The sequence below is a fragment of the Arvicola amphibius genome, chromosome 3, assembly GCF_903992535.2.
Source record: "Arvicola amphibius chromosome 3, mArvAmp1.2, whole genome shotgun sequence".
NCBI classification, from domain to species: Eukaryota; Metazoa; Chordata; class Mammalia; order Rodentia; family Cricetidae; genus Arvicola; species Arvicola amphibius.
In genome coordinates this window covers 68,610,574-68,635,311 of record NC_052049.1, presented here as the reverse complement: position 1 = coordinate 68,635,311, position 24,738 = coordinate 68,610,574, and the positions used below count along the sequence as shown (strand labels likewise).

The 24,738-nt window shown below is 37.4% G+C and overlaps 1 protein-coding gene across 8 annotated transcripts in view; it reads left to right on the top strand.

Annotated features, from left to right (window-relative positions):
* Fam172a (family with sequence similarity 172 member A) overlaps window positions 1-24,738 on the top strand; it is a 442,895-nt gene that overhangs the window by 187,161 nt on the left and 230,996 nt on the right. For 7 of the 8 annotated variants that reach the window (XM_038321142.1, XM_038321141.1, XM_038321139.1 and 4 more), the window contains one exon: window positions 6,053-6,271. The exons of the other annotated variant lie outside the window; for it this stretch is intronic. In XM_038321142.1, coding sequence (XP_038177070.1) covers window positions 6,053-6,271 — 219 coding nt within the window. The remainder of the gene's footprint in view (window positions 1-6,052; window positions 6,272-24,738) is intronic. 8 annotated transcript variants of the gene reach the window in all.

Below are 24,738 nucleotides of genomic sequence, written 5' to 3'. Positions count from 1 at the left end.
CATCTACGTTGTAATGTATTTTAGTAGGAAGTTTGGAGAATACTGGTCTAAAATATAACAGCATAAATAATATTTAGAAAATTAAAGATATATATATATATTCATATATATATATATATATATATGAAGATCTCACTCTTCTTTGGGTCATTTAATAAAGATGCGTCTGTAGGGTTCCTGAGATCTCTTTAGGGACTTGTCTCTGCCATTGCCTAATCACCAGCTAGAGTTCATTCTTGCTTCCATTCAGTGTTTTAGGGGATGGGTGTCTGTTTGTATTCTTTATAAGCAGCAAGTATCAGAAAACTCCCATAAAGCCATAGCATTCGATCTTATTCCTGCCCTTGATAATAATGGTAATTGTATTTATTTCGTGGTGGTAGTGGATTTCTGAAATGCTTTCATAGATCAGTTATTGACAAGTATAAGAAATAATTATGAAGTTTTAACATCCTAGTGTCCTAAAGCCTACAGGGAGAAGTTAGAAACAGAGCAGGTGATATCATGGGTTAGAGTAGAGTGAGTTTTTAAAATAGCACTTGGATGACCTGAGATGTCAGAACTGGAGACAAGGGTGTGTGTTTGTCAATATATCCTTCATGTTTTACAGACTCCTAAGGGAACAGGGAAGATACAATTTCACCTTTTCTGTGCCAAAACATTTTAATTATATCTCCTTCCAAGTACAGCGGTTCAGTAACCAAGGAGTTGACATTGATGCATGTGTTGATAAAGCTGCAAACATTCAAAATGAGATTAACAAAGATTTTGAGCAAAGGGTGACAGCTAATTTTGCACAGTGTTCTGCATCTAATTCGGAGCACTGTAATAATAGAATATTTTATAACTGTTTTGTTATTCAAAATGACTTTTATGATGCATTTATGTTTGTGATATCTTTGTATTGTGCTCAAGGAATTATCTGTCCTGTGGCTTAAATTATTTGAATTTGTTATGACCTTGAAACAATATTAAAGGGAAGAAGAAAACTTCTCATTTCGACTTGCTTTTTTTTCTTTTTGAAAATCATACTTCGTCTTTAGAACTCATGGTTTACACTAATTAATCCTGAACCTAGAAACTAGAAGAAAGATAGTGAGCGTACATATGTATTTGTGATAATTCATAGTATGCATTAATAAAATTGACAAGAAAAATGTTATATTCAGTTAGTAAATTGACAAAATTGTAGTTGCTTTATGTTTTTTGGCTTTTTAAAGCACATTTCTTATTTCTTTTTTCTCTATTTGAAGGCAGTTGACAATCTTCTTACATTTTTCTTTTATTTCTAAAATTTTTTCTCTTCTCCTATCATCTGCTTTCACTTTTGTTTGCTCGGCCGTCTCTCATCCCAACTTGATAATGAGGAATGCAGTGTGACCCTGACCTCTATCAGCCCATGCATGACCTTCTGACTCTACTATATAACCTTTGACCTTCTCTTTGACAGCTTGATTAATTACCCTGTGTTATGATTTATGAGTAAGTGCTATGTAAAAATAATAGACAACAGGTGGTCCTCTGAAAACTTTTTGTGGCATGTTTTCTTTCACTGACTAACTTGATGATAAGTAGGAGACTTATCTGGGATAATCTATGTTGGTTGATATTACAGTTATTTTATATCATGTATACAGCATGATATTCATGAAACTGCCTATTAAAAGATAATCCTCATGAATATTTTATAAAATATTTGTAGGTGCAAATACCTTAATACATCTTGAAAAGCACAAAAAGGAGTCAAGTGACATTTCAGTCATCTCAGTGCCAGGTCACGTCTTGAGAAAATTGCTGACATAATGAAGGGGGCATTTTCCAAGCAGAGCTGCAGCTCCAGCAGCTATGCTTACTTTAACGCTTCACTAGTGACTTCTGATTGGTTGTCATGACCTCATCTCACTGCTGCACCTAAGATGTTGCAGCAGTGACATATGCATACCATTCTTGTGAAGACGAGAAGAAACAGCATAACTCTTTCTGAAAAGATGAGTGGACAGTTGTTTGTGCATTTTAACTGTGCCTTTTTTATAACACTGCCTTGAGAATGAACACCTGTCTTCTCTGAAGTGAAGCAGGTAGAATGGTGAACTGGAAGAATATGATTGATATATCTATGTAAAATGATCTCCTACAGAGCTTTGCCTGGAGACTGAATGGATAGTTCCATGGGTCAAAAGATTCTAGTGTGGCCCTTGACCTCTCTGGTCACATGTGGCTTTGAGTATTGGCAAGTTAATATGCAGAGCAAACTACTTCCAACTGATTTTTTTTTATTTTAGCCACTCATAGGGTATTTTAAAAGCTGTAGAATTTGCCCCTATTTTCCCTTCTCTTTATAATTGGTAATTAATACACAAGCTTTTGGAAATCTTTAGTTTTATAGTTTTTTACTTGGCATGAAAAGTAGTTTTTTGTCAGCTATTTGTAGATTTCTGTCAATACCGTCTTGATAAGTAAATTTCTGTGCTGACTTAATTTCTCTACCACAGTTTCCTGTGTGTTTAATATTACCTGTCTGTTTCAGCCTATGCCATTATTTGTTAATGGAATGATAGATTATTATTTAATAGCAAGTGTCTTTTTAATCTTCACAGTAAGAGATCCTGGGACTCTGTGTATTTTATGTTAATTGTGTTTAACAGAGTGCTGTATTTTAGCACTAGACTTTGGCAAGTCTCAGATTAAGATCCTGTAATTTAGAATTTATGAGTAAAGACGTGTAAATGAAACCCAAGTAACACAAGAGCTTTCCATGTGTATTTGGAATGCTGCAGCTTCCTTTGTATGCTATGGGGCTTTCATGTACTTAAGGAACAATTAAGTATAAAAAGAATGCTTCAGTGTAGTGCTCAGGATTGTAGGCCCATGTTAAAGATTCCCCTGTTAAGGGGAGTAGTACGTAGTTCTTTATAATATGCTTTATGTCTGATTTTATTTCGTAGTTTGGTTAACTTTATATTCAAGAAAGATCACACTATCAGTCTTTTTTTTTCCTTAGCTTGCTATGTGTTATTGAATTATTGGGAATAGAATTATTTTTAAGTCAGTATATGTTCTAGTTATTAAAGTTATAAGTTCTACTAAAACAAGTAAGTGTAGATATTTTTGTCTCTGCTTTGTCTCACTTTATTTTCTTTGCATCTTGGCTACCATTTATCAGTGTTGACATTACCAAATCCTTTATAGAAATATTTAAATATAGAATCTTACATAAATGTATTTTTGACATTGTATGTAAAAGAGAAATGTAAGGAGCAGGTGAAGTTTGGGGTTTGTCTGTGGTTAGGATTTAAGTAAATCAATGCAAATACCTATGTGACCTTTATTCTACTTTTTATAAACTTGTTAAAAATGAACTTTTGAACATTGTATCAGTTTATTATGAAATAATAATTCAAAATGCTAGTATTTTCTTTATCAGAATTGTAATTGAATTTTCAAGTCTTATTTTTTCAGGAAATATCCTTGATTATTTGTGATCATTATTATTTCAAATAAAATGACAATTTAAAATATCTGAAGGATAAAATATTCTTTAAATTGTTTGGGCAGTTAAAAACAATAATTTAACTATTTCAGAATTTATTGTTGACATTAAATGTTTAAATTCTTTAATTAATTTGCATTGTGGTGATTTATAAATGGTATCATTTTCTTCTGTTGATGCCTCAGTGAAAAATGGACATTGTGCCTTTAGAAAATTGAATACGTGATTCTCAGTTACATAATAGATAACTTAGGCAACTACTACTTCTTTGATGATTTATGTATGTATATTTTCAAAACTTATTTAGATGGGACATCTCACATTTCAGGATCCATTTAAAATCAACGAGGCTCAAGGTTTTTTTTTTTTCTTCTTTTTTTAAGTCTGACTTTCAAAAATGAGGTCAGAATGCCCAGAGGGGTCTGATGTTATGGAAATAATATTTGGATAATTAAGTTACATATAAGTTTGATCATTAGTTTTGCAGAGTTGTTCTCATTGCAAATCCTTGTTATATTATTATATTAATTATTATATAAGCATCATCTAATATAATCAATAATTAAAGTGTCACTTTGTTGCCCTGGGTTTGAATATTCCTATCATCATTGAGCTAAACAATTCTTTACAGATTTAATGCAATTTACGATTCTATTTGGACTTTCTAGCTTGTGTACGAGTATGAAAACCTCTGCGTGTGTGTGCGTGCGCATGTGCGTGCACGTGGTTGTCAGAGAAGGTGGGGAAGACTGTGACAGGCGACCACTATTCACAGTACAGATCTAGTGGGGAGGCAGTTTTCTTTGTGGCCATGTTCCTTACACCAGAGACAGTGTCCTGAATGTCTGCATCTCATCATGCTTAGCAGAGTGTAACAGTTCTCTTTAATTTACTTTGGTGGGAGGAGAAGGTGTAGGTAAAATTTGAGACGGGCGTGAACAGTTGTAAAAGGCACAAGGAAGAGGGTTAGGAACTTCCTTCAAATGTTATTTTAATAATTAGTCAAGTGTGTCCAACTGTCGAAAATCACCAAATGACAGTCTGTCTACCTGACAGAGATCACAATGACTTACAAGACTTTTGAATAGCTATACAGATTAGAATAAAGCAGGCCCAAATAAAATGTCTTTTGTTGGTAAAACTTTGACTCAACAGCTAACAAACTTAAAAAGGAAAGTGTGCAACATCTGTGTTGCTCTGAAATCAAAGGTTGGAATTTTTACACTATTCTTTCAGTGATTCATAAAGAGGCATTTATACACAAGTTTGATTGCAGGATCTGTTGAGTGTGTGGCATTTTGCTCATCATGTTGGCGTTTATTATTAGTTTCCACATGTATAAAAAGATTATATCTTAATTAATAGCCCTACCCCAAAATCAGGACATCGGTGGTTTTAGTGAACAGTAAAAGGGGAAAGGATTCCAATGACATTTACAACTAGTTCATGGGTCAAAACAAAAACAAACCCAGAAGATAAAAAAAAAACACACACAACCACAGCAGAGTAGTCCTAAAAGTAAGAACTTTGAGCTATGTTAAGATTAATTTCTTAAACTAATGTTTCTTATTTAAAAGAGTTGAAATATGAGCTTTATGTAGAAAATTCCATGGTTATAGTTTGAAACACTGTATTTGTTTTTATTATGGGTGCAGACTTTACAAACGTTATTTTCTTTGGTCTTTATATTTTTTGTCTTAATATATTACATTTCTAGGTATGTGCTTAAAAGATTTTTACAAGATTATAATTAGAACATTTGTAATACAGAATTAAATAAAAATACATAAATTACTTCAATTTTTCCATTCTTCAAACTTGGTAGTAGTTATTGTGTTTCTTATGTTTAGATTAATTCATCAGTTCAGTCTGAATAGCTGATCTTTTTATTAACTGCAGAAATGTTTGCCTTGTAGAAGAAGTGAATAAGTCAGGAACATATATGTTTAAAATCTAAAGCCATTATAGCTAGATTTTAAACTTTGGAATTTACAATCTCAGGGCACTCATTCTTAAACAAGATAGCCTGTTCCTGTGGCCTGGACCATGAAGCAAGTTTCCAGATTAAACAGGTCTTTCCTCTTGTCATCCTATTGGTTTATTTTGCTCTGGTTTTTTTTTTTTTTTTTTTTTTTTTTTTTTTTTTTTTTTTTTTTTTTTTTGGTCTTTCTGTATTGAAAGAGAGTAAGGTCCAAGGTGCACAGGTGATACACTTTTCTCAAAACACACATTTATGCTTTGAATGTATTCCTGTGTAATAATTTATCTTGATTATACTAGGAATAGATTGTATTTTTTATTTAAAATTCTTCATTTTTCTCTGTATCAACCATGTCCATGTATTTTTATTCTTACCGATAATCTATGCTTATTTATGTATGTAATAAAGGCAAACAGTTTTGACTTTATTTAAAAATTTAACCTAATGTTTGCTAAAAGATTATTTTAACAATTTGAAACTCCATTAAATTATCTTGCCTAGGATGTTAGGAACTTTTTCATTGATTGACATGAATTCTGATTTCAAATTTTACCACTTTTTTTTTTTTCATTTCAAAATAGGAAGGGTATGGAGTCATAGTCCTGAACCCAAATGAAAACTATATTGAAGTGGAAAAGCCAAAAACCCACAAACAGTCATCTTCTGATGGCACAGAGGAGCCAGCAGAGAAGCGGGAAAGGAAAGATAAAATCTCTAAAGAAACAAAGAAGCGCCGTGATTTCTATGAGAAGTACCGTAACCCCCAAAAAGAAAAAGACATGATGCAGCTGTTTATCAGGGTGAGAACGTGCACTACTTCCCTCCACTGCTTCGCTCCACTGCTTCCCTGCTTTTCTTAGTATTTCACCTCATATCAATTATTATATTGTCCTAAAAGCTATTGATTCTTTACTTTTTAGAAAACATTTATTTTCCATGATTATACATCTATTTGGATGGGATTTTTCTTTCTTTTTAATTAAAGTTATAAAACCTTTCACTCTTATTTGCTTGCAACATTTTATAGAATCTCTAATGTAAATGTTGTCTGTTGTCTTTTGTGTCATTAGTATTTTAAGTAACCATTTCTAAAATTTTAATATGATACAGCCAAAAGGAAGATAACTTTTTAATGCATGTTACTACTTCAAGGCCTGATGAGACTAAATATAGCACAATAATTCTAAAACAAGATGTAAGATTGTCTTCACCTGTGGTGGCAAGTTTCACCAGATGTTTATGAACAATTATTCATCCATAGTGTCTAAGTCATTTCAGGGGGAAGTCGTTAATATGTCAATAAATATATAAGCTCAAACCATTCAGAGGCAGTGCAATGAAGGGATTTTTGGTGTTTGCTCTTGTCATTTCCAGTGAACCTTTGCACAGAATCATGGGATCCCTACAAGCAGTGCCACCCTAGGACACAGAGTTCTGTACTGACACACACAAACAATTTTGAACTTTGTCATATTCTTTGGTGACACCAATGTGTGCCATTTTCAAAGTGTGTGTTTTGTTTGCTAGAATTTAACAGTAAAACATTTAATAAAATGCTGCTGGAAGAAGGAAGATAGTAAGTTGATATGTTCTTTAAAGTTGAACAATTCAGCATACTTAAACTTACAATTTAATATTTTATGTTTATAGAGAGGGTTGGGAAAAAACAAGATTCACTATGTAGCCCAGATTGGCTATGTAGTCCAGATTTCTCTTAAACTTGTATGAAATTCTCATTTTTCCCTTCTGGATTACAGTGTGAGAACCAGACCTGGTTCTATTCTATAATGTAGCAGTGACATTTTAGAATATTCCATTTGACCCATGTCTTTATCCTTAAAGATTACTAGTTAGATATTTCATACCGTCTCTGAGGGAAAATGCATTGATTACTGGTTTTATTTCTTTATCTTTTTAGTAATATGATACAATCTTTCTGGTTTCAGAAATTGAACTTCAATGGCAGTCAGTATATTAATTTTCAAGATCCTGAAAACTGTGCCCTGACCAGGAATACACAGAATATTTAATACCATGAGTCAAATTACTTAAGCAGACTATAATATTTAAATTTTATAAATCATCCCACTCTTTAATAATTACTAAATTTAAAGTCGCTTAAGTATTCTGCTTTTCCTGCTGTAGATATATGAAATCTTTGCACAACTACACCAAAGTTTTCATACTGGCTTTTATGTCTGTCTGTTGTTCTTAAATTTTGCCATATCATCCCATGTCTAACTACCATTTATGATAAAGTACCTCTCGTATCCAGATTCCAAAAATTGACTTTGAAGAGACTTTTTAAATACTTGTAGTCTTCATGTGTGTGTGTGTGAAATGGAAATAGCACCGTGACTTGGCAATGCTGAGATGCTTATTTCTCCATTGTTGCTGTCATTTATACAGATTAATTGCATCAAACACTCAAAGAGTGGCTTCTCATTTGCCGTCCATTCTGTCTTACCAGCATTGCTTGGGTTTTTCTCTCTGTCTTTATATGTATCTGTTTTCTTTATTTTCTTCATGTTTGCATCTCTGAATAAACTCTTTTGACTACTAGGATTTGATCTCTTTGTTTTGTTTTTAACTTTTCACTTAATTCTTTTCCAATTTTTACACTGTAGCTATTTTTCCATCTTTTTCTTTATTTATGAAGGAGGAGAGTAGAATTGGCCTTTTTTTTTTTTTGGTGCCATTTGCCCCAAATAAGCTTTCCTTATAAAAACACTCATCTGCATCGTACAGGCTAGTATGTGACTTTTTGAGGTAAGAACATATTTTCTTAACACTGTTTCCCTTAAATCACCTTGGATTGTGCATAATAGCATGTATATGCGGGAACCCTTTAACATGCTTCTGAAAGATAAGGCTTTCTTCAAAATCTTAAAAAGAATGTCTTGTCTAATGTATAGTCCATTCATTCTTAGGTAATATTGATTCACTCAAGAAATTTTTTCCTTTTATATGTCTCCAGGTATCATCACATCATGGTAATAATAAATAAATAAAGGAGAAATTAACTTATTTATATTCTTCTTAATCATTCATGTTTAGACTTTCTCATCTGTTGAAAGGTTCATACAGTATGTTTTGATATATTCCCCACCCCCAGACTCTTCCCACAGCTACCCACCCTACTTTGTATATCTTTTTTAAATAACCCATTAGTACTAATTCATGCTGCATAAATTTTCCCATAGAATGTGGTTGGCTTACCAGGGAGTACACACACTCTTAGACAAAACTGTGTCTCCTTTTCTAGATGCTGATGTTTGCCAGTGGTGCCATAGACAGGGGTGAGACTTCATACCCAGATCCCATTAATGTGGTGGGGTTTGACCTGGCTTGGACTCGCATAAGTTCTGTACAGGGCCTATTATCTGTCCAATCATTGATTCTGAAATCAATATTGGTGCCAGGTTATGGGTTTCATTCTATAGAGCAGGTCTTAAATCTAGTCAGAAATTGGTCACCTTCTTTTAAGTGAACTGACGCACAGGCTAGAGTCACATAGCTAGGGACTGATAGAAATGTGAGTTCAAATCGTGTAGTTAGCATGGACTTTTGTCCCCATACATCTTTACCACATTGTCCTTCCTAGAGAAAACAAATTATGGAGCTGAAATAAGAAAATTAAAAATATTTGGTAGGAACATGTTATGGTATAGTCACATCTGTTGGTAATAAATATATTTTTAAAAAATATATATTAGATTTATTTTTAAATTTTATATGTATAGATGTTTTGCCTGCATGTGTGTATATGTGCCATGTACGTGTAGTGCCCCAGATATCAGAAGAGGGCATGGAGCTTCTGGACCTAGAGTTACAAATGGTTGTGAGCTACCATTAGGTGCTGGGAAGTGAACCTAAATCCTCTTCATCAACAGCAAGTGTTCTTAACCATTGGGCAATTTCTTTACTCTGTGTGTGTGTGTGTGTGTGTGTGTATGTGCGCGCGCGCGCATATGCACATGTGCAGACCCATGTGTATATATGTGTATGAATGTGAGACCACCCATGCCCTATCATGAATGTAGAGGTCAGAGGATGAATTTGGAGAGAAGTTCTCTTCTACCAAGTAGGTCTTGGGTATTAAGCTCGGGTTGTCAGTCTTGGCAGCAAGCTTCTTTACCAATGAGCCACCTCACCAGCCTGAATAAAAAGTTTCCAACCACCTCTAAAGAACACAGGAAGTATGTTCTTGTCTATCAGGATAATTAATATTGATTCAGATTTATTGATAAGGAGATTGTTATCAAGATAGTATAAACTCTATGGGGGCCAAAAACCTAGTCTATTTTTGCTCAGTAGTATCTTCTGAGCCTAAAAGATATCCGTAATAATATGCATTTGTAGAATAGTCTTCCAATGAATTTTGAATATGATGGTAGAGCCATTAATTAAAATCCTGGAGTACAGTTATTTGCTTTAAATAAATCCTGCACTGTTAAGATAGATGGCTTGATTTTTCTCTGTGATTGCATTTCAACTAAAACAAACTAATGAAAACTATATTACTAGTTTCTTACCCAGTTTAGCAGTCAAGGTAAGATTCTAAAAGTAAGTAATATTTCATTAATTTATATAATTTGTGTACAATTTATTGTTGATGGATTTATACATTATTAATTGAATGTATTTCCTTTTTTAACCATATTGTCAGTGCTAAAATTATGGGTGGAAGTGAAAATATTTCATCCTTAGCTACAGTTATTTCTATTTCACACATCTGCTCACATTTACCCTAATGGTGTTTGCTTTACACATTTGTTCTACTGTGTATACACTTGGTACTTTGTCAAATCTGTAACTTTGTTTCCTTTCCTTCCCCTTAATCTGGATTCTACTCAGATGAAATATTGCCTCTGATACTATGGCAATAAGTGGTGTTCACCCAAACCTCTGAAAATAATTCCCATTTATCGTCTGCTATTTTGAGGTAGCTCTTGCATTTTTTGTCTCATAATTCTGTTATTAATATAAGTTTACATTTTATTTCTCTACATAGGTCTCCCTATAATCCTCTAACTCTCTGGGCATACATTGCACCTTTTTCCATTTTCAGTCCTTAATAGTAAGCAGAAAAAGTCACTTTTTTCAATACAAAATAAATTACAGGAGATTCAGAAAAAGCACTAAACTCTGAAGCAGTAAACAGTAAGAGAAATACCACACTTACTAGAGGTTGTTTCCTGAAGAGAGAGCCAGCCAAGAAGACTAGATCGTGGTGTAGATATAACTAGATAAATATGCCTTCAACATGGAATTGAAGATTAGATAGCAAGGGAAGTTTTTATAAAAGAATTAAGTTCTGTTAGCCATGCAGTGGCGGTGCAGGCCTTTAATCCCAGCACTTGGGAGACAGAGGCAGAATCTCTGTGAGTTCGAGGCATCTACATAGTGAGATCCAAGACAGCCAGGACAACACAGAGAAACCCTGTCTCAAAAAAAATTTTTACTTACTTTGCTTTAGGCCAGGTGGTAGTTGCGTACTCTTTTTTTTTTCTCATGGTTTATTTTTTTAATATTTAAAAATTTACATCTCCTTCCCTACTCCTCCCTCCTCACTCCCCTCCTCCTCCCCCTTCCCTCCCCTCCCCTGCACCCATACCTCCCCTCCCTCCCTCTCAAGGCCAAGGAGCCATCAGGGTTCCCCACTCTATGCTAAGACCAAGGTCCTCCCAACTCCCCCCAGGTCCAGGAAGGTGATCGACCAAGCTGAGAAGGCTCCCACAGAGCCCGTCCATGCAGAAGAATCAGAGCCCAGAGCCATTGTCCTTTGCTTCTCAGTCAACCCCCTCTGTTGGCCACATTCAGAGAGACGGGTTTGGTCGCATGATCCATCAGTCCCATTCCAACTGGAGTTGGTGATCTCCCATTAGTTCTGTCCCACTGTCTCCATGAGTGAACGCACCCCTCTCGTTCCTGACTTTCTCCCTCATGTTCTCGCTCCTTCTGCTCCTCATCAGGACCTTGGGAGCTCAGTCCGGTGCTCCAATGTGGGGCTCTGTCATTTTCTTCATCTATCGTCAGGTGGAGGTTCTATGGTGATATGCAAGAAATTCATCAGTATGGCTATAGGAACTGGCCTTTTCAGGCTCCCTCTCCTCAGCTGCCCAAGGAACTAACTGGGGGCGTCTCCCTGGAAACCTGGGAACCCCTCTAGGGTCAAGTCTCTTGACAACCCTCAGGTAGCTCCTTAAATTAAGATATATGCTTCCCTGCTCCCATATCCACCCTTCCTATATCCCAAGCACCCCATTCCTCCGAGCTCCCCCCATTCTCCCCTTCACATTTTTCTCTCCCCATCTTCCCTTGGCCCAGTCTCGCCCAACCCTCAAGTTCCCAATTTTGCCTGGCGATCGTGTCTACTTCCAATATCCAGGAGGATTACTATATCTTTTTTTGGGAGTTCACCTTCTTATTATCTTCTCAAGGATCCCAAATTTATAGGCTCGATGTCCTTTAATTATGGCTAGAAACCGATTATGAGTGAGTACATCCCATGTTCGTCTTTTTGGGTCTGGGTTACCTCACTCAGAATAGTGTTTTCTATTTCCATCCATTTGCCTGCAAAATTCAAGATGTCATTGTTTTTTACCGCTGAGTAGTATTCTAGCATGTATATATTCCACACTTTCTTCATCCATTCTTCCACTGAAGGGCATCTAGGTTGTTTCCAGGATCTGGCTATTACTAATAATGCTGCTATGAACATAGATGAGCATATGCTTTTGTTGTATGATTGGTCATCTCTTGGGTAGATTCCCAATAGTGGAATTGCTGGGTCCTGGGGTAGGTTGATCCTGAATTTCCTGAGAAACCGCCACACTGCTTTCCAAAGTGGTTGCACAAGTTTGCATTCCCACCAGCAATGGATGAGTGTACCCCTTACCCCACAACCTCTCCAGCAAAGGTTATTATTGGTGTTTTGGATTTTAGCCAATCTGACAGGTGTAAGATGATATCTCAAAGTTGTTTTGATTTGCATTTCCCTGATAGCTAGGGAGGTTGAGCATGACCTTAAGTGTCTTTTGGCCATTCGAACTTCTTCTGTTGAGAATTCTCTGTTCAGTTCAGCGCCCCATTTTTTTTTCCTCATGGTTTATTTTTTCTTTATATTTAAAAAATTTCCATCTCCTTCCCTCCTCCTCCCCCTTCCCTCCCCTCCTTATCCCCCTTCCCTCCCCTCCCATCCACCCAAACCTCCCCTCCCTCCCTCTCAAGGCCTAGGAGCCATCAGGGTTCCCCACTCTATGCTAAGATCAGGGTCCTCCCAACTCCCCCCTGGACCAGGATGGTGATCGACCAAGCTGAGAAGGCTCCCACAGAGCCCGTCCATGCAGAAGACTCAGAGCCCAGAGCCATTGTCCTTTGCTTCTCAGTCAGCCCCCACTGTTGGCCACATTCAGAGAGACGGGTTTGGTCGCATGATCCATCAGTCCCATTCCAACTGGAGTTGGTGATCTCCCATTAGTTCTGTCCCACTGTCTCCATGAGTGAACGCACCCCTCTCGTTCCTGACTTTCTCCCTCATGTTCTCGCTCCTTCTGCTCCTCATCAGGACCTTGGGAGCTCAGTCCAGTGCTCCAATGTGGGGCTCAGTCACCTTCCCCATCTGTCGCCAGCTGGAGGTTCCCTCACGGTCCTGACTTTCTTTCTCATGTTCTCTCTCCTTCTGCTCCTCATCAGGACCGTGGGAGCTCAGTCCGGTGCTCCAATGTGGGGCTCTGTCATTTTCTTCATCTATCGTCAGGTGGAGGTTCTATGGTGATATGCAAGAAATTCATCAGTATGGCTATAGGAACTGGCCTTTTCAGGCTCCCTCTCCTCCGCTGCCCAAGGAACTAACTGGGGGCGTCTCTCTGGAAACCTGGGAACCCCTCTAGGGTCAAGTCTCTTGACAACCCTCAGGTAGCTCTTTAAATTAAGATATATGCTTCCCTGCTCCCATAACCACCCTTCCTATATCCCAAGCACCCCATTCCTCCGAGTTCCCCCCGTTCTCCCCTTCACACTTTTCTCTCCCCATCTTCCCTTGGCCCAGTCTTGCCCAACCCTCAAGTTCCCAATTTTGCCTGGCGATCGTGTCTACTTCCAATATCCAGGAGGATTACTATATCTTTTTTTGGGAGTTCACCTTCTTATTATCTTCTCAAGGATCCCAAATTTATAGGCTCGATGTCCTTTAATTATGGCTAGAAACCGATTATGAGTGAGTACATCCCATGTTCATCTTTTTGGGTCTGGGTTACCTCACTCAGAATAGTGTTTTCTATTTCCATCCATTTGCCTGCAAAATTCAAGATGTCATTGTTTTTTACCGCTGAGTAGTATTCTAGCATGTGTATATTCCACACTTTCTTCATCCATTCTTCCACTGAAGGGCATCTAGGTTGTTTCCAGGATCTGGCTATTACAAATAATGCTGCTATGAACATAGATGAGCATATGCTTTTGTTGTATGATTGGGCATCTCTTGGGTAGATTCCCAATAGTGGAATTGCTGGGTCCTGGGGTAGGTTGATCCCGAATTTCCTGAGAAACCGCCACACTGCTTTCCAAAGTGGTTGCACAAGTGTGCATTCCCACCAGCAATGGATGAGTGTACCCCTTACCCCACAACCTCTCCAGCAAAGGTTATTATTGGTGTTTTGGATTTTAGCCAATCTGACAGGTGTAAGATGATATCTCAAAGTTGTTTTGATTTGCATTTCCCTGATAGCTAGGGAGGTTGAGCATGACCTTAAGTGTCTTTTGGCCATTCGAACTTCTTCTGTTGAGAATTCTCTGTTCAGTTCAGCGCCCCAATTTTTAATTGGGTTAATTGGCATTTTACCGTCTAGTCTCTTGAGTTCCTTATATATTTTAGAGATCAGACCTTTGTCAGTTGCAGGGTTGGTGAAGATCTTTTCCCAGTCAGTAGGCTGCCTTTGTGTCTTAGTGACAATGTCCTTTGTTTTACAGAAGCTGCTCAACTTCAGGAGGTCCCATTTATTCAATGTTGCCCTTAAAGTCTGTGCAGCTGGGGTTATGTGTAGGAAATGGTTCCCTGTGCCCATTTGTTGTAGAGTACTTCCCACTTTCTCCTCTGTCAAGCTCAATGTGTTCAAATTAATATTGAGGTCTTTAATCCATTTGGACTTGAGTTTTGTGCATGGTGATAGATATGGATCTACTTTCATTCTTCTAAAGGTTGACATCCAGTTATGCCAGCACCATTTGTTGAAGATGCCCTCTTTCTTCCATTGTGTACTTTTGGCTCCTTTATCAAAAATCAGGTGTTCATAGGTTTGTGGTTTAAGATCCGGGTCTTCTATTCGATTCCATTTGTCAACTTCTCTGTTTTTATGCCAATACCAAGCTGTTTTCAATACTGTAGCTTTGTAGTAGAGTTTGAAGTCAGGGATGGTAATGCCTCCAGAAGAACCTTTATTGTATAAGATTTTTTGGCTATCCTGGGTTTCTTGTTTTTCCATATAAAGTTGATTATTGTCCTCTCAATCTCTGTGAAGAATTTTAATGGGACCTTGATTGGGATTGCATTGAATCTATAGATTGCTTTTGGTAGAATTGCCATTTTTACTATGTTGATCCTCCCAATCCACGAGCAGGGGAGATCCTTCCATTTTCTGGTATCCTCTTCAATTTCTTTCTTCAAAGACTTAAAGTTCTTGTCAAATAAATCCTTCACTTCCTTGGTTAGAGATACTCCCAGGTATCTTATGCTATTTGTGGCTATTGTGAAAGGTGATACTTCTCTGATTTCCCTCTCTGCTTCCTTATCCTTTGTGTATAGGAGGGCGACTGATTTTTTGGAGTTGATCTTGTAACCTGCCACGTTACTGAAGGAGTTTATCAGCTGTAGGAGTTCTTTGGTGGAGTTTTTGGGGTCGCTTATGTATACTATCATATCATCTGCAAATAATGAAAGTTTAACTTCTTCCTTTCCAAATTGAATCCCCTTGATTCCCTTATGTTGTCTTATTGCTATTGCTAGAACTTCAAGCACTATATTGAAGAGATAAGGAGAGAGTGGACAGCCTTGTCGTGTTCCTGAATTTAGTGGGATAGCCTTGAGTTTCTCTCCGTTTAATTTGATGTTAGCTGTCGGCTTGCTGTAAATAGCTTTTATTATATTTAGGAATGACCCTTGTATCCCTAATCTCTCCAAGACCTTTATCATAAAAGGGTGCTGAATTTTGTCAAATGCTTTTTCAGCATCTAATGAGATGACCATATGGTTTTTTTCCTTCAGTTTATTTATATGATGGATTACATTGATAGATTTTCGTATGTTGAACCAGCCCTGCATCTCTGGGATGAAGCCTACTTGATCGTAATGGATAATTTTTCTAATGTGTTCTTGGATTCGGTTTGCCAGTATTTTATTGAGAATTTTTGCGTCAATGTTCATGAGTGAGATTGGCCTGTAATTCTCTTTCTTGGTTGAGTCTTTGTGTGGTTTAGGTATCAGGGTAACTGTAGCTTCATAGAAGGAATTTGGCAGTGACTCTTGTGTTTCTATATTATGAAATACCTTAAGGAGTATAGGTATTAGGTCTTCTTGGAAGTTCTGGTAGAACTCCGCATTGAAACCATCTGGTCCTGGGCTCTTTTTGGTAGGGAGGTTTCTGATAACAGTTTCTAATTCTTCGCGACTAACAGGACTATTTAGAGCATTACCTGGTCCTGGTTTAACTTTGGTATATGGTATTTATCTAAAAAACTGTCCATTTCTTTTACATTTTCCAATTTTGTGGCATACAGGCTTTTTTAGTAAGATCTAATGATTCTCTGAATTTCCTCTGTGTCTGTGGTTATGTCCCCCTTTTCATTTCTGATCTTATTAATTTGCGTGTTCTCCCTCTGCCATTTGATTAGTTTGGCTAAGGGTTTGTCAATCTTGTTGATTTTCTCCAAGAACCAGCTTCTTGTTTCATTGATTCTTTGGATTGTTTTCTGTGTTTCTATTTTGTTGATTTCTGCCCTCAGTTTGATTATTTCCAGTCTTCTCCTTCTCCTAGGTGAGTCTGCTTCTTTTTTTTCCAGAGCTTTCAGGTGTGCTGTTAAGTCACCAATGAGTGTTTTCTCCGTTTTCTTTAAGTGGGCACTTAGTGCTATGAACTTTCCTCTTAGCACTGCTTTCATTGTGTCCCATAGGTTTGAGTATGTTGTGTCTTTGTTTTCATTAAATTCAAGAAAGACTTTAATTTCTTTCTTTATTTCTTCCTTGACCCAGGTGTGGGTCAGTAGTTGACTGTTCAGTTTCCATGAGTTTGTGGGCTTGCTGGGGGTAGCATTGTTGTTGAATTCTAATTTTAATCCATGGTGATCCGATAAGACACAGGTGGTTACTAATATTTTTTTGTAACTGTGGAAGTTTGCTTTGTTACCAAGTATATGGTCAGTTTTCGAAAAGGTTCCATGAGCCGCAGAGAAGAAGGTATATTCTTTCCTATTTGGTTGGAATGTTCTATAGATGTCTGTTAAGTCCATTTGGTTCATTACCTCCATTAAGTCTTTCAATTCTCTGTTAGGTTTCTGTCTGATTGACCTGTCCATTGGTGAGAGAGGAGTGTTGAAGTCTCCAACTATTAGTGTGTGTGGTTTGATGGCTGCCTTGAGTTCTAGAAGTGTTTCTTTTACATAAGTGGGAGCTTTTATATTAGGGGCATAGATATTCAGGATTGAGACTTCATTCTGATGGATTTTCCTGTTATGAGTATAAAGTGTCCCTTTCCATCTCTTCTGATTGATTTTAGTTTGAAGTCAACTTTGTTGGAAATTAGTATGGCCACACCCGCTTGTTTCTTAGGGCCATTTGCTTGATAAACCTTTTCCCAACCCTTTACTCTGAGTAGGTGTCTGTCTTTGTGGTTGAGGTGTGTTTCTTGTAAACAGCAAAATGTTGGATTCTGTTTTCGTATCCAGTCTCTTAGCCTGTGCCTTTTTATAGGTGAATTGAGTCCATTGATATTAAGTGATATTAATGACCAGTGGTTGTTAACTTCAGTCATTTTTAGTAGTAGAGTTTGTGTGTTTCCCTTCTTCTAGTTGTGCTGGTGAAGGGTCGCTAGATGCCTGAGTTATTGTGGGTGTTGTTGGACTCCTTGGTTTGTGATTTTCCTTCTATTACTTTCTGCAAGGCTGGATGTGTGGCTGCGTATTGTTTAAATCTGTTTTTGTCCTGGAATATCTTGTTTTCTCCATCAGTGGTGAATGCAAGCTTTGCCGGGTATAATAGTCTAGGCTTGCATCCATGTTCCCTTAGTGTCTGTAGCACATCTATCCAAGCTCTTCTGGCTTTCATGGTTTCCATTGAGAAATCAGGTGTAATTCTGATAGGTTTCCCTTTATATGTTACTTGACCTTTTTCCTTTGCAGCTCTTAATATCTGTTCTTTATTCTGTATGTTTTGTGTTTTGATTATTATATGGCGTGGGGATGCTTTCTTTTGATCCAGTCTATTTGGTGTTCTGTAGGCTTCTTGTACCTTCATAGGAACATCCTTCTTTAGGTTGGGGAAGTTTTCTTCTATAATTTTGTTGACTATGTTTTCTGGGCCTTTGAGTTGTAATTCTTCTCCTTCTTCTACCCCAATTATTCTTAGGTTTGGTCTTTTCATGGTGTCGCAGATTTCCTGAATGTTTTGTGTTAAGAATTTGTTAGATTTGTTTAGTTCTTTAATCTGTGAGTTTATTTCCTCTATAGTATCTTCAGAGTCCGAGATTCTTTCTTCCATCTCTTGTATTCGGTTGGAAATACTTGTCTCTGAAGTTTCTGTTTGTTTACTCAGAGTTTCCATTTCCAGTCGTCCCTCAGAATGTGTTTTCTTCAATACCTCCATTTCATTTATCAGGTCTTGTACTGTTTCCCTTACCTGTTTGATTGCTTTTTCTTGTTTTTCTTGTTTTTCTTGGGTATCTTTGAGAGATTTATTTATTTCGTCTACCTTTTTGTTTGTCATCTCCATTTCTTTATGGCAGTTTTTTACCTCCTGTTTAAGGTCTTCTATTATTTTCATAAAGTACTGTTTAAGGTCGGTTTCTTCTATATCTTCTGGGGTAGGGTGTTCAATTCTTGTTGTTTCGGGATGTCTGGCTTGTGGTGATGTCATGTTGCCTTTCATGTTGTTGGAGGAGCTCCTGCATTGGCGCCTGCCCATCTCTTCCTTCAAAAGGAGCCCGGAGGCGTTTGGTGTCGTAGACCAATCTTTGGTGTGACTGAAACTGGTTGGATCTCCCCAGTGCCAGAGGAGGACCTATTCCTTGTGTCACAATCTGAAGAAGCCCACAGGATTCTGCAGGAATCCTCAGACCTGCCTGGAGGCCAGAGTCTGACTCCTCTGGGTGGATGGCCTTAGAACAGGAGCAGGACACCTGAGAACACTAGGGAAAGCTTGGGAGACACAGGGAGGGGAGAAACCGACACAAGCCTGCAGAGGGAAGTGGGGGTAGGGGGTCTGTGCTCTCTTCCAGGGCAGGTTGCCCCAGGGTCCGCATTCACTCACCAGTTCAGATGGAATGTCAGGGCACAGGATCAGGGATTCCAGGCAGCCCAGGGTCGCAGCCCAGACAAAAGGGCCAAGGTGGGGGCAGGGCGGGATGGAATACCACACAGCGAACCTGGCAGCACAATCTGAAGGAGCCCGCACCCCTCCGCAGGAATCCTCAGACCTGCCTGGAGGCCAGAGTCTGACCCCTTTGGGTGGATGGCCTTTGAACAGGAGCAGGACACCTGTGAACACTAGGGAAAGCTTGGGAGACACAGGGACGGGAGAAACCGACACAAGCCTGTAGAGGGAAGTGGAGTTGCGTACTCTTTTAATCCCAGTACTTGGGAGGCAGAGGCAGGTGGATCTCTGTGAGTTCGAGGCCAGCCTCGTCTACAAGAGCTAGTTCCAGGACAGTCAGAACTGTCACATGGAGAAACCCTGTCTTGAAATCACCCCTTTAAAAAAAAAACCCAATCTGTTTATAGAACTTAAACAATAAAGGTAGAATACAGACAAAGGCAGACTAGATGCTGACCATCTGACATTGTGTTGTGACTATTTGGATATTTCTTTTCTAAGGTCAGATAAAGTAGTGGTCTGTATTCATGGCAAATAAAGAAGGTGTAGACAGCATGCAAAGTTTTTTGAAAAAAAAATGCTAATTTGGAGATAAAGAAGAAAGTTACATAGCCTTCGAAGAAAAAGTCCAAATGTGAAGAGGCATTTATAGACTAGGACTCTTGGCGGAACCTGACCCTGCACATTGAAGGTACTCAGATATGTGGATTGAGTGCTTGTTGACATCTATCTAAAATTCTTCTTTCTTAGCACTAAGTGCTGAGATCTTTGCTGTCATGTAGTTTTCTGACTGATTTTTAAAGTCTTTATTTGAATTTCTCTCTCTTGCTCTTTTTCACTTGAATTGTTTGAAATTGTTAAGAAACAGCCAACACTGTAAAAGTTGAAGCTCTGAATTGGCTGTGTTGGCAGTGTAGTCGGGGCTGACAAATGTCTCCTTACTCTTGTCGCTCTATCCATTTCAGGGAAGAAGTTTAGCAATAATGTTAGGTTTGTATAAACTAGAAACAACTATTATTTATCCCTTGGAACCTCCTTATTTTTCCTCATAAAAATAGAGTCTTTCTTATTCAAATGCTTGGGAACAGAAGTACTCCAGATTTTGAAGTTTTTCTGATTTTTGAACTTTTTGCACAGACTCATGATCTGAAGTACCGTAAAAGCCAAATATTTTTGAATAGTGACCAGCCTGTACATTCAAGTATTTGCTTCTAATAAATAGCCAATCTCTTTTCAAATTTATGCAGGTAAGTAATATATATAGACAAAAATATAGACAAAAAAAATAGCATGTGTGCCTAAAACTGTAGGCTTAGTCCAGTTTTATTTGCTGACTGTCTGTAAGTAGGTGTGACCACACAGTGGATTATGTGGTACCTTTCTGATGCAAGAGGAGCAGGGCACAAGAGATCAAAGGACTAACTCTTTCATGTAGAAACTTCCCTTAGCTATGAACTAATATACTTGCTATAATATATTATGGCTTCTTAAGAGGATTGATTTGGTCTAGGCAATAAACATTGTCAGACATGCCTGGAAGGAAAACCTGCTTAATATGTTTGTAATAAGATAGATTTTTTTTTTTTGTTCTTAAAAACATCTGCCAACTCAATTCAAGAGTGAAGACAGAAAATGTCATCAATTTAGTGGTAATTCTATAAATTTAGTTTCTTTCTGAGCAACACATATCAAGACATACTAAATTCCCAGTTTTAACCACCACTGGTTATAGTACTTCGTAAAACGATGAAACAAAAACATTTTATTTTTATATGATGTGTTAATTAATTCATTATGAATTTTAATATTTTAGCTGATAAAATTTAACAAGCATCTTGCCAACAGATCATTTTTAAAGCATCTGTTTTTTAATGTGTTGGGTTGAGAACTGAGTCAGATAGCTAAATATGTACATATTCATTTAAAAAAACATATTTCCACCCCCATAACTACGGACACACTATTTTATTTCTTGGACCACCAACGACTGCTGCTGTTCACATTGGATTTAGCATGCTTAGAAATTGGTGCTATATATTTAGCATTCTTTAACCCCAAGACCTTTATAAGATAACTGGATAAATAAGAAATGTTTTGGCTGGTAGCTCTAATAATCAGTATAAAATTATTTATATACATGTGCATGCATGTACATATACACACACAGATGTTCACGCTGTATAATGTTACTTGTATTTATGTTTTCAGGGATGACCATTTGATCTTAGATAATAACCAACTTATGTATATGTAACAACAGTTAATGAGAAAAGCGGCCATGAGTTTGAAGGAGAGTAAGTGGGGATACATGGGAGGGTTTGGAGTAAAGAAAAGGAAGTAATAAATGATATAATTATGATTTTGAAAGAAATAATTTAAATGTTTATGTATTCTCATAAACATGCCTAAACTTAATTATATTCTTAAGAATTGTATACCTTACAGTGAAATATCATACGATACCATTTGCTCTCCATGCCGAATCTCCCCTGCAACACTCCCTGTTCCCTTCCCAACTTCATGGTGTTTGTGTCTGTTTTTTGGGAAAATGCACTAATCCATAATTGACCAATTATCCATCCCTCAGCATCTGTCATGTGCCAGTAGCTCCTCAGTGACGTGTGAAGGCTGGAAATGCCTTCCTTCATCTGTGCTGGACTTGGACAGCTTGATTGTGTGTGGGTCTGCTCCTGGTCACCGTGGCTGCTGCTGCCCTCTACAAGAAGAAATTCCTCTGACCATAGTTGAGATCAGTCCATATCTATGGGCATATGCATACATATTTATGAGGCAATTTGATAACATAACCCTTAGTTCAATACTAATAGAGAGGAAGTTACCTAATTTGTTTACAATTGATTTCTCTGTCCTATAGCCAAATATGTGTTGTCCTTAACAGTAGAGTCTACCATGTAGTTGCTGTGGGGAACCAAATGCATTGGCAATAGCCTGTGTTGTTTTTTCTTTTTTTTTCTTCTTATGAGACCTCTGATACTTCTCTGACCAATCATCATGGGAAGATATGCCATGCTGGTGCTGCAGTTTTCATTTTAAAACCCATGTCTCTGAGGAGTGGCATCATCCATCCATAGTTTTTATGTTCCAGTTCTCTTTATTTATTTCAGTTATATTTTGAAATTAGCTTCCATGTGTTTTTTCATTATACTTGGTTTTAGCTAACCCGTCTACTAACCCTTCCTCTCCTTATATCCCTTCCCCATCCTTATTTAATTCTTTAATACCCAGTATTCACCTGTCTTCTTCCATATCACAAGGTTCTTCCATCCTTCCAGTTAAAATGTTTCATTGGTTGTGAGATAGTAGGTTTCCATATGGTTTTCTTTTGGGGATCCCGGTTCACCTCCTAACATCTCCATACTTCTTTGTTCCTCCCAACTTTAGATTTTCCACAGCCAGTATTTATTCCACCTCTCTACTCTCTTTTCACCTCCAGTCTATTATTCTTCTTTGTTAATCTGCTAGTCTTCCAAAAGCCCCTTTGTAGTTTCCTGCTTCCCTTTGTGCTCCCAGTTAACACATAAAACAAAAAATGTGAAGTTGGACCTTGCATGTGAGAATTCTGTGCCTGAATTACTTCACAGTTTAGTTTCTTCCACATCATTTGTCTACCTATAATTTTCATGATTTCATGTTTTCACAGCTGAGTAATATTCCATTGTGTATATGTACCACATTTTTTGTATATTCATTGTAAAGTATATCTAGGTTATTTCTAGCTATTGTTGATAGAGCAGAAGGGAACATAGATGCCCAAGGATGTCTGCAATAGAATATAAAGTTCTTTGGGTGTCTTCCCAGGAGAGGACAGGTGGGTCCTGGGGCAGTTCTGTTTCTAGGCTGTTTTGTTTGTTTGTTTGTTTATTGAGAGGCCTTGGGATTTCTTCACAAAGTAGCCTGTACTACACACTCCTTCACAGTGTTTCTCAGCATTAGGTTCATGAGCTGCTTTGTAGATGTATCCTTTGGGTGCAGGCTCTCCAACTCTGCATTTTGATTTGTTATGATTTTCTGTAGTAGTCTCCATCTGTTGCAAAGAGAACTTTCTGTGATGAGGAGTGAAGCCTCCGCTTTTCTATGACCATAAGGACAGGTGTGTATGTACTGTGATTAGAAACTGTGCTCACCTAGTAAATTAGTGGTGGTAGATTCCCCTCCAATAACTGTGCTTTCATTAGCACTTAGTATTGTTTAGGTTTCCAGTGTTATTAGGAACTGTGCTCACCTAGTAAACTAGTGGTGGTAGATTCCCCTCCAAAAACTATGCTTTCATTAGCACTTAGTATTGTTCAAGTTTCCAGTGTCAGGTTTGGTATCCTTCATGGTGAACATGTGTTATATTCGATTAAAGAACTATTGGTTACAAGTTATGCATGACACTGCTGCATAGGAAGGACTGTTTGATAGCTTATTCAGATAACTATGTTTTCTTTGATGCTATCTTAACAGTCGATACAATGTAGTTACTGGATACAATCTAAGACACATTTCCTACCCATGAGAATCTGCTGTTTTGTTCCCTACTTGAATAGATCTTATAAACATCAAGAATTGTGTGACATCATGGATTTTCTATTTGAAAGTGATTGTCTCACTAAATTAAACAGATTGTGTAAATGTTGATGTATTTTACTGAATTTAAAAATCAGTCCACTATTATTAGTAGCAATCTTATCAGAAAAGTTTTAATAATTAAAAAAACTATCAAACATTTTAGGAAAATATATCTTTTTTTAAATTCCCAGTTTAGCAGCCTCAGTTTTCATCATTGCGAACAAATGGTACTGTTTGTTTTTCTTGGACTGCTAGTGTTGCTTATGTATTTACCAGAAAATAATTTCCATGTGCACAAATCTAAGTATTTATAGTTTGTCTATCAGTCTCATAGGGAAAAATGGTATTTCATTAAAGATGGCCTTCTTATTTAGAAACTGATTCAGCTGTATGACTGTCATTCCTTCTGACAACCATCACAGAGAGCATGATATGCCCATATACAGATGTACTCAGGAGTTAAGAGTAGGTGACAGTAATTTTTCATTTTTTGTTTACATGTTTTTCTCCATATGCAGTGGTAAAGATTTTATATATGAATGTAGTCAAGACTCTGCCTTCACGAATGCCATGCCAGTGGGTAGTTTTTATCTTTTATTGCATTTTTACTATTAATTCAGATGCCAATACAATGAAAAAAACGTCTTAGTGTCATAGTAAAATGATTCTTACCTTATGAGTCTCAGAATACTTCTGGTGTTTCTGGTGCACATTTTTAGAACCCTTGGTCTATATTTCTTCTCTGGACTCGAACATAGAAATAATGACAAGAAAACAACTTATGAGACTAGATTAAGAAACATATTTTATTTGGAGTGTTATGTAGTTCATCTTATAAACTGAAGTGATCACAAATCATCTACAGTGTAAACTGAATGAAGCATAAGGCTGAAGAACCTTGAAACACTTGCGTCAATTTAGTTTGGATTGTAACCCAGGGACTCCCAGGGTTAGATTCTTCTCACTGCTACCATTTTTCAACTCCATCCTTTATTGAACCTAAAGTATCGTTCCTCATTGGCCAAACCAGTGGAAAGGCAGCCCTGGAGATTTGGACACAGGTCAGCAATTTAGTGGAGAGGCAGCCCCGGAGACTCGGGCACAGGTCAGCAA